Below are 15318 nucleotides of genomic sequence, written 5' to 3'. Positions count from 1 at the left end.
GTTTTACATAGAGTAGTTGTAGATGATTCATCCAACTTCCAGCAGGTGAGATCAGAAAATCATCACTGAGAGAATTCAACCCTTTAATGTGGTCAAGGTGTATACCTATCCTGACCACCAGGCTTCATTTCCTGCCCGGTCAGTCGCCCCAGACGTGCTGCGGGTTATACTGAACAGCAGTTACTTTGTGGGGATTCAGTGGCTAGAGACTCGGCCTTCTTTTTATTTACAGACCGTGGCGGCCCTCCCCCTGTCCCCTCAGTCAGAACTGGAGCTCGTTTACACCCTATTATGGGATGACACCCCCAGAGCTTCTCCAACTGCGGAAGTGAGGGGCAAGTGAGCGTCTGGCATCTGCTGCATGTGGACAGTGACCTCACTTCTACTCATCCTGTGTGAGGCGTTACAGCTGCCTCAGACTCCTGGTCCCATCCATGATCATGCGTGGAAGATCTTTCTCCTCCATCCAAAAGAAAAATATAGCATCATACGTAATTACATATTTACACTGCTGTCTAGTCCACGGCAGTTGTCCCGTGTGTAGGTGTTTAAACATGTTCTCTCTTCCACAGGAGGCAGCATGGTCGGTGACTGATGAATGTATTCAGATACTGGGAGGAACAGGGTTTATGAAGGTAATATCTATAGTGATTCCATTTGTCTTTCGATAAACCTTTGACTTCATATTCATTCACACACCCTAATTACTGTTGTATGAAGCCCACCCCTATATTCTATTTCTCCGAGCTCTCCCCCCTGTACACTTTCTCTCAACTCTTCCATTCCATGCTTTCCTCACTGAAAATCCTTCTCTATCTTTCGTTATTCCCCCATTATTCTTCTCACAGCTCATCCCCAACTGTGCTCTCCTCAACCCCAATCTCCTGACTTCTCCATTCCATGCTTTCCTCATTCCAAATCCTCCGTCATCTCTCCTCATTCCCCCATTATTCTTCTCACAGCCCATCCCCATCTGTGCTCTCCTCAACCCCAATCTCCTGACTTCTCCATTCCATGCTTTCCTCATTCCAAATCCTCCGTCATCTCTCCTCATTCCCCCATTATTCTTCTCACAGCTCATCCCCAACTGTGCTCTCCTCAACCCCAATCTCCTGACTTCTCCATTCCATGCTTTCCTCATTCCAAATCCTCCGTCATCTCTCCTCATTCCCCCATTATTCTTCTCACAGCCCATCCCCATCTGTGCTCTCCTCAACCCCAATCTCTTGACTTCTCCATTGCATGCTTTCCTCATTCCAAATCCTCTGTCATCTCTCCTCATTCCCCCATTATTCTTCTCACAGCTCATCCCCATCTGTGCTCTCCTCAACCCCAATCTCCTGACTCCTCCATTCCATACTTTCCTCATTCCAAATCCTCCGTCATATCTCCTCATTCCCCCATTATTCTTCTCACAGCTCATCCCCATCTGTGCTCTCCTCAACCCCGATCTCCTGACTTCTCCATTGCATGCTTTCCTCACTCCAAATCCTCCGTCATCTCATCTCTCCTCATTCCCCCATTATTCTTCTCACAGCTCATCCCCATCTGTGCTCTCCTCAACCCCAATCTCCTGACTCCTCCATTCCATGCTTTCCTCATTCCAAATCCTCCGTCATCTCTCCTCATTCCCCCATTATTCTTCTCACAGCTCATCCCCATCTGTGCTCTCCTCAACCCCGATCTCCTGACTCCTCCATTCCATGCTTTCCTCATTCCAAATCCTCCGTCATCTCTCCTCATTCCCCCATTATTCTTCTCACAGCTCATCCCCATCTGTGCTCTCCTCAACCCCAATCTGCTGACTCCTCCATTCCATGCTTTCCTCATTCCAAATCATCCGTTATCTCTCCTCATCGCCCAATTATTCTTCTCTCAGCTCATTCCCATCTGTGCTCTCCTCAACCCCAATCTCATGACTCTTTCTTTTATGTCTCCTAATAAAATTGTTTTAGGACAATTTAATCCAAAAACTTACCACCTTCATGGATAAATTATGAAGATAAAATACATTGTTGTGTGTAATGGAGCATTTTCCCCTCTGAATCGTTAGGCTTCTGTTCATTGCCCACCCCTCCTCATTCTAGATTCTGCACCATAGAAAAGCTGATGTATTGTTACTGTCACATGGTGACTGGATAATGTCGATTATCTCTTTCTATAAACACGTTTCTTATTCAACTTGCCCTCATTATATCTGTACGTGTTCACGGCAATAACTGACCGGTCATCATCTTGTCTCATTATGTGGCCAGGATGGGGGTGTTGAACGAGTTCTCAGAGATCTGCGAATTTTCAGAATTTTTGAAGGAACAAATGACATCCTAAGGCTCTTCGTATCACTACATGGACTGCAGGTACCACCGACATCCACTTTACACCACTTGCTTCATGGTTTCAGTAGCACAATTATATGGTGAAAAAATAAGACTATGGCATGTCAGTGGTAAGTCTGGGTACACACTACAAAAATTTTCTTCCTATGCAATATCTGTTACAATGTTACCAACAATTGAAAGTCCCATTGAACATGCTGATTCATACATACACACTTACACGATTTACCTTCAGTTCTGTGCTCTTCATCTGTCATGTCCATCTGCTCTATGGAGATCTATGGACACTAGTACATATAGCAGATTTGAAACCACATTGTTCCACCGTTGAACGAGATTTTTAGTCCGTTTATAAAATCAAATGAAACGATGCAATGAGCTTTGGAACAATAATTGTTCATCGTTGGAGCGTATACACTACTGCTAGATCGGGCCGAACGGTCGATTATCGTGTGACTGACTCGATACCTGTGTGAAAAATCTGTATTGTGTACCCGGCCTTAGTCTGCTGTACAAACTCATTCACTGAACAATAAACATTGTGATTGTAAGACACCCACTCACTGCGAGTAACACCTCACACTTTTCTCCTTTATGTAGAACGCCGGGAAGGAGCTGAAAGCTTTGCAGAAAGCAATGAGTCGTCCATTGAGCAATACACCATTACTTGTAATGGAGGGAATGAGAAGAGCGCGGAGGTGAGAGGGGGGAGACTGGGGATGAGGAGACCGCGGAGATGAAAGGGAGAGACTGGATCAGAATAGCACAGAGATGAGATTGGGAGACGGGATGAGGAGAGTGTAGAGGTGAGAGGGGGAGACGGGATGAGGAGATTGTAGAGGTGAGAGGGGGAGACGGGATGAGGAGAGCACGGAGATGAGAGGGGGAGACGGGATGAGGAGAGCACAGAGGTGAGAGGGGGAGACGGGATGAGGAGAGCACAGAGGTGAGAGGGGGAGACGGGATGAGGAGAGCACAGAGATGAGAGGGGGAGACGGGATGAGGAGAGCACAGAGATGAGAGGGGGAGACAGGATGAGGAGAACACAGAGGTGAGAGGGGGAGATGGGATGAGGAGTGTGTAGAGGTGAGAGGGGGAGATGGGATGAGGAGAGTGTAGAGGGGAGACGGGATGAGGACAGTGTAGAGGTGAGAGGGGGAGACGTGATGAGGAGAGCACGGAGGTGAGAGGGGTAGACGGGATGAGGAGAGCACAGAGGGGAGACGGGATGAGGAGAGCACAGAGGGGAGATGGGGTGAGGAGAGCACGGATGGGAGATGGGGTGAGGAGAGCACGGAGGGGAGATGGGGTGAGGAGAGCACGGAGGGGAGAGCTGGAACTAGGATGAGGAGAATGCGGATGTGAGAGCGGAAGACAGAATGAGGAGAGGGTGGAGGTAGGAGCAAGAGACAGGATGAGGAGAGGGTGGAGGTGAGAGCGGGAGACAGGATGAGGAGAGGGTGAAGGTGAGAGCAGGAGACAGGATGAGGAGAGTGTAGAGGTGAGAGCGGGAGACAGGATGAAGAGAGGGTGGAGGCGAGAGCAGGAGACGGAAGGTGGAGGTGATAGCTGGAACGGGGATGAGAAGAATGCGGATGTCAGAGCAGAAGACAGAATGAGGAGAGGGTGGAGGTGAGAGGTGGAGACAGGATGAGGTGAGTGCAAGAGACAGGATGAGGAGAAGGTGGAGGTGAGAGCAGGAGACAGGATGAGGAGAACACAAAGGTGAGAGCAAGAGACAGGATGAGGTGAGAGCCGGAGACAGGATGAGGAGAGCACAAAGGTGAGAGCAGGAGATGGGATGAGGAGAGTGTAGAGGTGAGTGCGGGAGACAGAATGAGGAGAGCATGAAGGTGAGAGCAGGAGATGGGATGAGGAGAAGGTGGAGGTGAGAGCAGGAGATGGGATGAGGAGAATGCGGATGTCAGAGCAGAAGACAGAATGAGGAGAGGGTGGAGGTGGGAGCAGGAGACAGGATGAGGAGAGGGTGGAGGTGAGAGCAGGAGACAGGATAAGGAGACTATAGAGGTGAGAGGTGGAGACAGGATGAGGAGAAGGTGGAGGTGAGAGCAGGAGACAGGATGAGGAGAAGGATGAGGTGAGAGCCGGAGACAGGATGAGGAGAGCACGAAGGTGAGAGCGGGAGATGGGATAAGGACAGTGTTAGAGGTGAGTGCGGGAGACAGGATGAGGAGAGCACGAAGGTGAGAGCAGGAGATGGGATGAGGATAACACAGATAAGAGAGGAGAGTGTACAGGTGAGAGCGAGAGACAGAATGAGGAGAGCATGAAGGTGAGAGCGGGAGATGGGATGAGGACAGTGTAGAGGTGAGAGCGAGAGAGAGAATGAAGGTGAGAGCAGGAGATGGGATGAGGAGACACGAAGGTGAAAGCGGGAGACAGGATGAGGAGAGCAAGGAGGTGGGAGTGGGAGATAGGATGAGGAGAGCAAGGAGGTGAGAGTGGGAGATGGGATGAGGAGAGCACGAAGGTGAAAGCGGGAGACAGGATGAGGAGAGCATGAAGGTGAGAGCGGGAGATGGGATGAGGAGAGCAAGGAGGTGAGAGTGGGAGAGGTAGAGCAGGTTAGGTGAGGTAGGCAATCAAATTACACCATAAAATGGGTTATATACTTCATGATTTAACATTTTATTATTTACATTATTGCTATTGAATTTTATGGAGTATGAATCTTTGAATCTACTTTGTATGTTTAATAAGATAATATTCTTTCTCTCACCCCACAGAAGGGCTGGTCTTGGTACAGGACTCACTCTAAAGGGACATGTCCATCCTGAGGTTGAGAAGAGTGCAGAACTGGTGAGAGAGGTGGCCAGGAGTAGAGGGGATATCACGAACAATATGGCAGCAAGGGCTGTAAACTATATTGTAAAATGTATACATGAGTATGGCCGCCTGCACTGGTGAATGTACAGTGTATGCAGTATGGCGACCCTGGAGTGTGCGAGCCGTGGCCCTTGGGGGGGAGCTAGCTTGCAGCCGCCCTGGTGGGGGGGGGGGGGGGGGGGGAGTGCAAGCGGTGGCCCTTGAAGAGGAGCGAGCTTGCGGCGGCCCAGGAGGGGGGGAGCGTGCGAGCGGTGGCCCTTGGGAGAGAGCGAGCTCGCAGTGGCCCTGGGGGGTGGGGGGGGGAGAGAGCGAGTGCACGGAAGACATTGGTGGAGAGTTTGGCTCATGTCATCCATCTTTCTTCTCTTTTAGGCTGTCCATGCTCTGGAAGAGTTTGGCTGTGCAGTAGAGGAGCTGCTTTTGAAATACGGCAACAGGATTGTGGGTACGATCTGCTATCCTCTGGTATTTGGTAGAAGTGGCCCCGGATTGTATCGTACAAGAGTTATAGTCTAGTATGTGCCAGTTGCTTGTTGTCTGTCCACTGCATGACGTGTAATACGTTTAATATGTTTCTTTACAGATGAACAGTTTGTTCTGCAGAGAATCGCTGACTGCGCCATCGACCTGTATGCGATGATTGTGGTGTTATCCAGGTAATGTTACATTTATTCAAACGGATGCACAGGAAAAAGGTGCTACAGTCAGATTGTCAGACTGTATTTAAATAATTTAGAAAAGGAAAGTACAGGTCTGGTTACAGCACATACATAGAATAGCAGTGGGGGAGTCAGGATAGTTTATAAAGAAGATGAGATGACTCCAGAGGTGGGGATCACGGAAGAACAGAGGACACAATGGTGGTGTGAAACCTCGGAGGACCGCAAGGGCAATAGGGAAAGATGGACACTAAGGGCCCGAGTCATTAAGGAAAGTAAAGCAAAAAACAAGGGGTAGCTTTGTATCTGGGCAAAACCATGTTCATTGGAGGGGGAGGTCAATGTAAAATGTGGGGACAGATTTATAGTTGGGGTAATGTCTTAGATCAACGTTAAATTTAAGTGTAAAAGCAAAGCTATGGAGTATTTGTGTGGTACATGAAAAAGCAGCCAGTGTTTTCCTTATGTGCAAAATAATAAACAAATTTGCACCCCTTGTATTGTAACAATTTTTGCAGGAGAAAACGTACTACTTTTTTTGCTTTTTGCTTTTTTTGTTGCAGATGGCAACCAATCAGATTCTAGCTGTCATTTTGTAGAATGCACTATATAAATTCTAACTAGAATCTGATTGGTTGCTATAGGCAACCCGCAGTTTAGTAAATATACCCCCAGGTGTCTTTATGATTTAGTTATGTTCATGAAATAAATATAGATGTCCAGCATTGGTTTATGGATTTCACTTTCATCCTAATTATCTAAGAAGCTGACAGGAAAATGTAGTGTTCTATAGTAAGTTACATAAGGGAAGCAAAGAAATGGGGTTAGAGTTATCCAATGAAGTTGTATGATCTCCTCCTATGAGTCCGAGGACCAGTGCTTAGGAAGTGCTGATTCCTCTCTCCTGGTGGTCTTACAAGTTCTAGGCTTCTGGTCCCTGTTCTTCTGCCATCACATTAGCTATACCCCAAGATCTGGCTCCAAACATCCTGGCTCAGAGGTGGCGGCTGGAAACTAGCGCTAGAACGCAGAGATAACACCTTGGAGATCAAGAAATAAGAGCCCCAGCCCAGTGCCAGGAGGGGGTCAGTAAAGTGACCAGGCTGACCCTCATCAATGGTTAAGGGGACTGGTTTACCCGCTTCCAGCCCTGGCTGTAGAAGCTGTATAAGAGTAAGGCTGGTAGCCTGTGTAAACTGTCCACAATTACTACCTTCTAGTGCTGTGCGCACCTACAACAACAGCTCTTATGAGGCAATAACCATTATTACTACAGATCCTTGTTTGTGTGAGACACTTGTTCCTGCAGCCAACAGATTAAACCCGTGCGCAGCATCCTAAGTCACCGATCCAGACAATATATATATCTCTGTTACAAAAATCAGTCCTTAAGTTCCGTTTACCTGTATTGTGTTTCTAAGGTTTCAGAATTTAGCCCAATAACGGGTGTCCATACAATGTGCGCTAGGAAAATCATTCTGTTCTCATCAGTCCACACTGTCATTGTCTGTATTGGTGATATGTACGTTAGCACACGTGTTGCACGGACAGGTAGGAGCGGTATAGAAATTATACTGTATGATGTGGCTACCAGTATCTAACATCATTCAGGAATAGACATTATCCTCCTTTTATACAGATATATTCCTTATTAGAGAGTAGCACAATATAGGGTATGTCTGGATGATACCCAACTCGTTAACTCTGTGGATACGGGGTGATACAGAAGAGAGCAGAGCCAGTTACTTGGAGGTCCTTCTGGTTTTATACGATCTAGAGAAGGATAAGTTTCCTACACAGACCAGCTCACTCGCTGCCTCCTATTCCTCGCAGGTCATCCCGCTCTCTCTCCCACGGTCTCCCCACTGCTGTTCATGAAAAGATTCTCTGTGACATTTGGTGCTCGGAGGTAAGTTTCATCACATCGTATGTTGTCCTGTACAGGTTTAATGTAGTCTGCAGCTTTCTCTTTCTGTTTTCCAGGCCGCGGTCCGCGTGCGTGACAGACTGCAGAGCATGCACAGCAGCGGTGGGGGAGCCGCCCTGTTCAGGAACTTGCGCTCCGTCTCATCGGCACTGATTGAGAATGGCGGCGTGGTGGCTGCACATCCGTTAGGGTTCTGAGTGGTGGTTAGGCGCTGGAAGAGGCTTATATTTCAGTTCCAAAATTGTAAATTGTGTCTGAGCTCACAACTGCCTTAAATGTTTCACCACCTGTGCCATAAATAAATTGTGTACAAAATCTGTGGTCCTGGGTATTAATGTTTGTGACATTAGGGCCTTTTTTCCAGCGCAATCTATGATTATAAATATCCGATGGTCAGGATCTGAGGCATTTTCTGGATGAACGTTTGGCCGCTTAGCTCATCTTGATGATAGAAGACAGTCGGATGCATGCTTTGTTCCTAACACCGGCTGGTAAGAGTTTAATCAGCAAACAAGGAGAGTCCGGAAATGTAGCAGAGGTCAGGGGGCCACAGGCAGAGAATCAAAGTCCAGAACGAAGCCAAGGGTCAAACACGGGAGTCCAATAATCAAGATACAGAGCACAGGAGCTCGTCAGGTTCCAGAAGCTGCAAACTATAACCGGCAGGGAGACTAAGCCCTCCCTACTTTTTATATACAGATCCCTCACATATGTGCAAATCAGCCAAGACGACTGTTAATGAATGGCCCCGATTGCACACGCGCTGTCAGATTTATCCGGCCGCGGCAGTGAAAGAAAGAAGCGTCCCGGCTGTTGCCCTGGTGACAGCCTGGACAAGTGGTCCGAAGTGACGACCGAGATGCCAAAGACTGACAGGAGCGAGCTGCGGCTCGTGACAGTTCTAGGGGGTGGCACTTTGCCCCCCCCCCCCCCCCCCCTTTTAAAAATTAAAATGTTATTACACAGTGCACTGTGTCTGGAAAGTGTTTTGTCTCATTAAACACGGGACCATAGCCCTTCTCTGCCATCTACATTAGACTGTTGAAGGACTGGGAAGAATATGTTCCTCACTTACAGGTGAAGGTATCATTGGTGAAAGATCTTAGGAGATCTTCAGTTTTATGTCAGACATGTTTGGTGGGTGACGTCCATGTGAAAGTGAATAAAGTGGTATAAACTCAGAAAATAAATTACACCTTCACTTCTTAAGAATACAATCCTGGAGGCTATTCGTCTCGTACACTCAGACTCTACACAACGTAACAATGGGACCACTAGACCGTTCCGGTATAATAGACAGAGGTCTCTAAGGTTCCTGCCTATTATACCAAGCATATAAAAAAAAAAATTGAAAACGTGTTTTTTTTAAATAACCTCTGAGTGAATAAATGACTCCCCCCAAACCCTTGTTCATCACGTTATTTTAATTTCTTTCTTGATGTTTTGTAGTCCAAATGGGAAAAAAGTTTTGCTGACCCGGGACTCGGTACTCTACACAGTTATTCAGAGTAACCTGCAGCTCTCGCCACAACCTCATATTTTCAGATGACACCTTATGTACAGCTCCTGCCGTTCACTTTATGTATTCTATTGGCGGCTCACTGTCCATTCTGGCTACAAAATTATGTGTTGGGAATGAACACGTAAGGTAACACAAGTTTGTAGAACAACAGAAATTGATGAAAATATGACCAGAGAACCTGGCATCCATGGATTCTGGAAAGCAGGGGTTACATTTCAGATAATGGGATTTGAGATTTCTAGACACTGGGTTATTACTAAATTGTCTTGACATTACCTCGTGAGGTGAAGTATCAGATTTTTTGGTGACAACCAGAGATTACGGCAGCATTACGTGTCGTGATTAACACTGCATTCAAATCATGCCAGACTACGAACCTGTTGTACAGCCTTAGTAAGAGCCCGACGGCTCAGATATTACCCTGGTGGAGTAAATGGGGGACATGTTCTTTAACTGTTACCCCCAAAACCCTTTTCCAGCCTTTCTTATCTTGTATATAAAGCTCCAGGCAAGGTGTTCACGATAAAAGTGTTATGTGATGGAGCTTTCTCACTCACACTTGATGCCTAAACCAGGTTTATCACCATGTGAGGAAAACTTTATCTACATGGTGATGATCCCAGCCAGAGAGTAATGAATATCTCACATTATTACACAATACACTCAATTCACCTTCTCCATTTGTCCTCACACCACATCTCCAAATTCCTCTTTCTCTTCCTATAAAGTCCATACCGTTTGTCTATTCTCTCCCCTTCACCTGCGTGTTGCTGTCAATCCTCAGGTTCAGTCTCCCACTTCGTTGACACCTTTGGTGTCTGGTTCACATATCTCCTTTGCCCTGTTTTCTCTCCTGGTATACAACTTCAACATTTGCACCATCATGAACCTACTTTAGTCCCACTGGATTTCATCTCCCACCCACTGTGAAGGACATTCCCTGGCATCCTCTCCTGCTACTGTATAGTTTATTCACCTTCAAATAGTCTCTCTCCCTCCTCCTTTTTTTTTTTTTTCCAGAAGACAGGGTTTTCAGAACATACCATTAGTTTGCTTACGCTTCCTGTCACAGCAAAAAAAAATAAATGAAAAAAAATCTAACACTAGTGGGCAGGATATTTCCTAACGCCAAACCCCCTAACACACCAGCTTCTGAATAGTCTTTGCCCTCATCTCATTGTCTCACCCCACCCCACCCCCTGCACCCTCGACCCTATTCTCTCCCAACTTTTCCACTAACTGCCCAAGAGTGCAGGTCTTTGTTAAAAACATGCTCATCTGAATCCAGCTTCTCATTCCTGTTACTGCCCTATTCCTCTCCTCCAAGCTACTTGTGTAGAACCACTTATCTTACATTCTCTCCGCTCGCTTCCTTTTCTGCTCTCTGAATTTGGGCTTCTGTTCCCACCATTCTGCTGACACTTCACTCACAAAAGTGATCAATGATCTACTTACAGCAAATGCTAAGGGACTCTTCTCTACACCTGTCCAACAGGCCTTTAAGTCTCTCTATCTCTGGCCACATCTTCCAGTCCATTCTCGGGCCCTCTACACCTCTTGCTGTACTCACACATACGCCAGTCCCACCACTATGCTGATAACATCCAAATCTATCTCTTCTCCCTTGACCAATCCCCTTCTAACCAATAGTCTTCTAATACCAAATAATGTTCAACATGCCCAAAATAGCTTATCTACCCATCTCACCTCTATTCCTCTCACCATGAACAACACAGTCTCACAAACCTGCCGCCTTTGTCTCAACCTTGCATCCATTTTCACATTTTGACTATTGGAACTGCCTCCCATCTGTACAAGTTTGGATCTGTCCTAAATGCCACAGCAAGACTGATCTTTCACACAGCTCAACATCTGTTGCTGCCGCCGCCGCCGCCGATGAGGAAGGTAAGTCAGATGCTTGGTTGTAAAGGGAGAGGAATCAGTAGCAGAAAGAAGTAATAATACCACTGTATAGGTCATTGGTACGGCCTCATCTAGAATACTGTGTTCAGTTCTAGAGGCCGTATCTCCAGAAGGATATACAGTCAAGTCCATAAATATTGGGACATAGACACAATTCTCATATTTTGGGCTCTATACACCACCACAATGGATTTGAAATTAAACTAACAAGATGTGCTTTAACTGCAGACTTTTAGCTTTAATTTGAGGGTATTTACATCCAAATCAGGTGAACGGTGTAGGAATTACAACAGTTTCTATATGTGCTTCACACTTTTTAAGGGACCAAAAGTAATGGGACAATGAACTCAAAATCTATTTCATGGACATGTGTGGGTTATTCCCTCATTATTTCATCAATTAAGCAGGTAAAAGGTCTGGAGTTGATTCTAGGTGTGACATTTGCATTTGGAATCTGTTGCTGTCGACTCTCAATATGAGATCCAAAGAGCTGTCACTATCAGTGAAGCAAGCCATCATTAGGCTAAAAAAATCAAAACAAGCCCCTCAGAGAGATAGCAAAAACATTAGGTGTGGCCAAATAAACTGTTTGGAACATTCTTAAAAAGAAAGAACGCACCGGAGAACTCAGCAACACCAAAAGACCCGGAAGACCACAGAAAACAACTATAGTGGATGACAGAAGAATTTTTTCCTTGGTGAAGAAAAACCCCTTAACAACAGTTGGCCAAATCAAGAACACTCTTCAAGAGGTAGGTGTATATGTGTCAAAGCCAACAATCAAGAGAAGACTTCACAAGAGTGAATATAGAGGGTTCACCACAAGATGTAAACCATTTGTGAGCCACAAAAACAGGAAGATAAGATTAGAGTTTGGCAAACATCATCTAAAAAAGCCATTACAGTTCTGGAACAACATCCTATGGACAGATGAGAAAAAGATCAACTTGTACCAGAGTGATGGGAAGAGAAGAGTATGGAGAAGGAAAGGAATTGCTCATGATCCAAAACATACCACCTCATCAGTGAAGCATGGTGGTGGTAGTGTCATGGCGTGGGCATGTATGGCTGCCAATGGTACTGGTTCCCTTGTATTTATTGATGATGTGACTGCTGACAAAAGCAGCAGGATGAATTCTGAATTTTTTCGGGCAATATTATCTGCTCAAATTCAGTCAAATGCTTCAGAACCCATTGGACGGCGCTTCACAGTGCAGATGGACAATGACCCGAAGCATACTGCAAGAGCAACCAGAGTTTTTTAAGGCTAACAAGTGGAATGTTATGCAATGGCCAAGTCAATCACCTGACCTGAATCCGAGTGAGCTGCATTTCACTTGATGAAGACAAAACTGAAGAGAAAATGCCCCAAGAACAAGCAGGAACTGAAGACATTTGCAGTAGAGGCCTGGCAGAGCATCACCAGGGATGAAACCCAGCATCTGGTGATGTCTATTTATTCCAGACTTCAGGCTGTAATTAACTGCAAAGGATTTGCAACAAAGTATTAAAAAGTGAAAGTTTGATGTAGGATTGTTTAGTTTGTCCCATTACTTTTGGTCCCTTAAAAAGTGGGAGGTACATATAGAAACCGTTGTAATTCCTACACTGTTCACCTGATTTGGATGTAAATTCCCTCAAATTAAAGCTGAAAGTCTGCAGTTAAAGCACATCTTGTTGTTTCATTACAAATCCATTGTGGTGGTGCATAGAGCCAAAATATGAGAATTGTGTCGATGTCCCAATATTTATGGACTTGACTGTAAATACATTAGAGACTGTACAAAGGGCAACTTAAATGGTGCATGGCCTACAGCACAAAACTTACCCGGAAAACTAAAAGATCTTTGTGACAGGATGGACTGCCTATGCCACCCTGTCTGTTGTTGCTGGGAACCGGCTGAGCTTACTTTGCTACCATTCCTTTTCATTATCCCAAATGCACCCTCTCACCACAGTAGGAGGGGCTTACACCTGCTGCCACCATTGGACTCCTTGCTGGCACCCAGTACCGGGTTTCTTCTGGGTAACCGACGCTGCGAGTGTACCTCGTTACTGGCGTACCTGGGCTGGTACTCCTGACCTCTTACTATGGATCAGGGTTGCTGTGGATGGATCCCCCCCTGGCCTATCACACTGACCAGAGCTGCTGGGTAGCGGGCAGAGTGGTGGTGCTGGGTCCAAACCTCAGTAACAGCCGGGAACGGATTAGATTTTGGGTCTAATCTGTAGGTCACAGGATAGAGAAGTTTCCAAGCAGGTCTTTGAAGCAAGTGATGTTTATTTGCTCACCCTTGTTGATGGTACCAGGGAGCAGGTCAGATGAAACAATAAAACAATTTTCAATACAAATGTCAGTGGGTTTCTTTATACAGATTTGGACACAGTCTCAAAGGGTAAGTCAGCCCCCTGAGGGCTGAGCTATTTTTAGAATCACAATGCAATTTCTTTACCCAAACATGGATTTACATTCAATGCAAACCTAACAATATTTACACTTATCTGTGATATCCTAAAACTTGCTGTGATTTCCTGCATCTTGTGCTGTGAACAATGTTCAGACAGGTTCTAACACTCTGGACAAAAGGTCACACAGTAATGACCCCCTGCCGGGCCTTTTGTCAGAGCAGGCATTTGACACTTCAGCTCAAAAGACTTCGTTAGCATTTCCTGCTATCAGACTCCCTCCCCACATATGCCTAATTGGAGAGTTCCTCTAGCAACATTAAAACACAAAACTATTTCCCAAAATACCCACAATAAAAAAAATAAGTACATTTGTAATTCTATAATAAGCACCCTGCACTATTTCATTTAAATAAATTTATACCATAAGTTACTTATAAGTGATCCAGTCAGTCTTAATATGTATTGTTTGGAGCAGAGAAGGGAAAGGGAGGACATGATAGAAACTTTCACATATATCAAGGGTTAGAACAAGGTGCAGGAGGGAAACATTCTACAAAGGAAGAGAAGTATTAGAACACGAGGACATGTACTGACACTGGGGGGGAAGAGAAGTATTAGGACATGAGGACATGCACTGACACTGGGGGGAAGAGAAGTATTAGAACATGAGGACATGTACTGACACTGGGGGGAAGAGAAGTATTAGGACATGAGGACATGCACTGACACTGGGGGGAAGAGAAGTATTAGGACATGAGGACATGCACTGACACTGGGGGGGAAGAGAAGTATTAGGACATGAGGACATGTACTGACACTGGGGGGGAAGTAGGTTCAGAGGAAATGTGAGGAAACACTACTGCACAGAAGGGGTAGAGGATAAGTGGATACAGTAGAGCAATCTAAACCTGTTTGGAATACACATAAGGATGTATTTATAAAGAATAAATGATCAAATAGGGTTTAAGGTACCATAGGTTAATAAAACAGGGCAGATTAGATGGGCCAAGCGGCTCTTGTCTGCCATCAAATTCTATGTAAGGAAAAGTTTCTATTCAGGCCAAATCAGGTCCTTTATATTATTTAGGGAGGGGACATTAAATTGGTGTTTAAATTTGTAAAATTACTCACAGCATTAGTCACGTAAGCTCAAACTTCTTGGACATTGCTTCTCGGTCACAGACTTGAAAATTATAGGAAAGAAATTGACTTAAATAACTATATCCATTTCCAAAGTGGACATCATAGGCCGTGGGTTTCAAATATACCCAAACACAACTTTAGGTTTAGAAGAAACTATTCAATACAGTTGGCCAATCAACACTGAGCAAAGGATACAGTAGAGAAGTGTATTGTGTACCCCGCAAACTTAACCTTTAAGGAAGTAAATACTAGGAGAGCGCATTTTTTGAGAAGTGCCAGAGCAAGAAAACATGTGGTTTTCTACAATCATCATCAATTTATATAGCGCCAACATATTCCGTAGCGCTTTACAATTGGGGACAAACATAGTAAACTAATAAACAAACTGGGTAAAACAGACAGAGGTGAGAAGGCCCCGCTCACAAGCTTCTACAATGACTTTTGCGCCTTTTGTGTCAACATATAACGCTAAATCTTTTCATGTTAAGACAATCTTAGATACTAGGCTTCCTTCAAATCCTAATGGGTGCTTTAGATGCGACACATGATATC

General features: G+C 45.4%; 1 protein-coding gene and 1 long non-coding RNA gene across 2 annotated transcripts in view; both read left to right on the top strand.

Moving 5' to 3' along the window:
- ACADVL (acyl-CoA dehydrogenase very long chain) overlaps nt 1–8084 on the top strand; it is a 47753-nt gene extending 39669 nt beyond the window's left edge. The window contains exons 13-20 of the mRNA XM_075194452.1: nt 573–635; nt 2256–2357; nt 2937–3034; nt 5084–5156; nt 5556–5628; nt 5767–5839; nt 7676–7751; nt 7826–8084. Coding sequence (XP_075050553.1) covers nt 573–635; nt 2256–2357; nt 2937–3034; nt 5084–5156; nt 5556–5628; nt 5767–5839; nt 7676–7751; nt 7826–7966 — 699 coding nt within the window. The 3' untranslated portion in view covers nt 7967–8084. The remainder of the gene's footprint in view (nt 1–572; nt 636–2255; nt 2358–2936; nt 3035–5083; nt 5157–5555; nt 5629–5766; nt 5840–7675; nt 7752–7825) is intronic.
- On the top strand, nt 3458–5077 carry LOC142133268 (uncharacterized). The gene is made up of 3 exons (XR_012686734.1): nt 3458–3499; nt 4102–4218; nt 4579–5077. It is a non-coding gene; the product is annotated as an uncharacterized LOC142133268 (long non-coding RNA).
- Nucleotides 8085–15318: the final 7234 nt, after the last annotated feature.

This window comes from Mixophyes fleayi, unplaced genomic scaffold (assembly GCF_038048845.1).
Source record: "Mixophyes fleayi isolate aMixFle1 unplaced genomic scaffold, aMixFle1.hap1 Scaffold_376, whole genome shotgun sequence".
Lineage (NCBI taxonomy): Eukaryota > Metazoa > Chordata > Amphibia > Anura > Limnodynastidae > Mixophyes > Mixophyes fleayi.
Note: the sequence above shows the minus strand (reverse complement) of the source record. Positions and strands in the feature narration are given on the sequence as shown.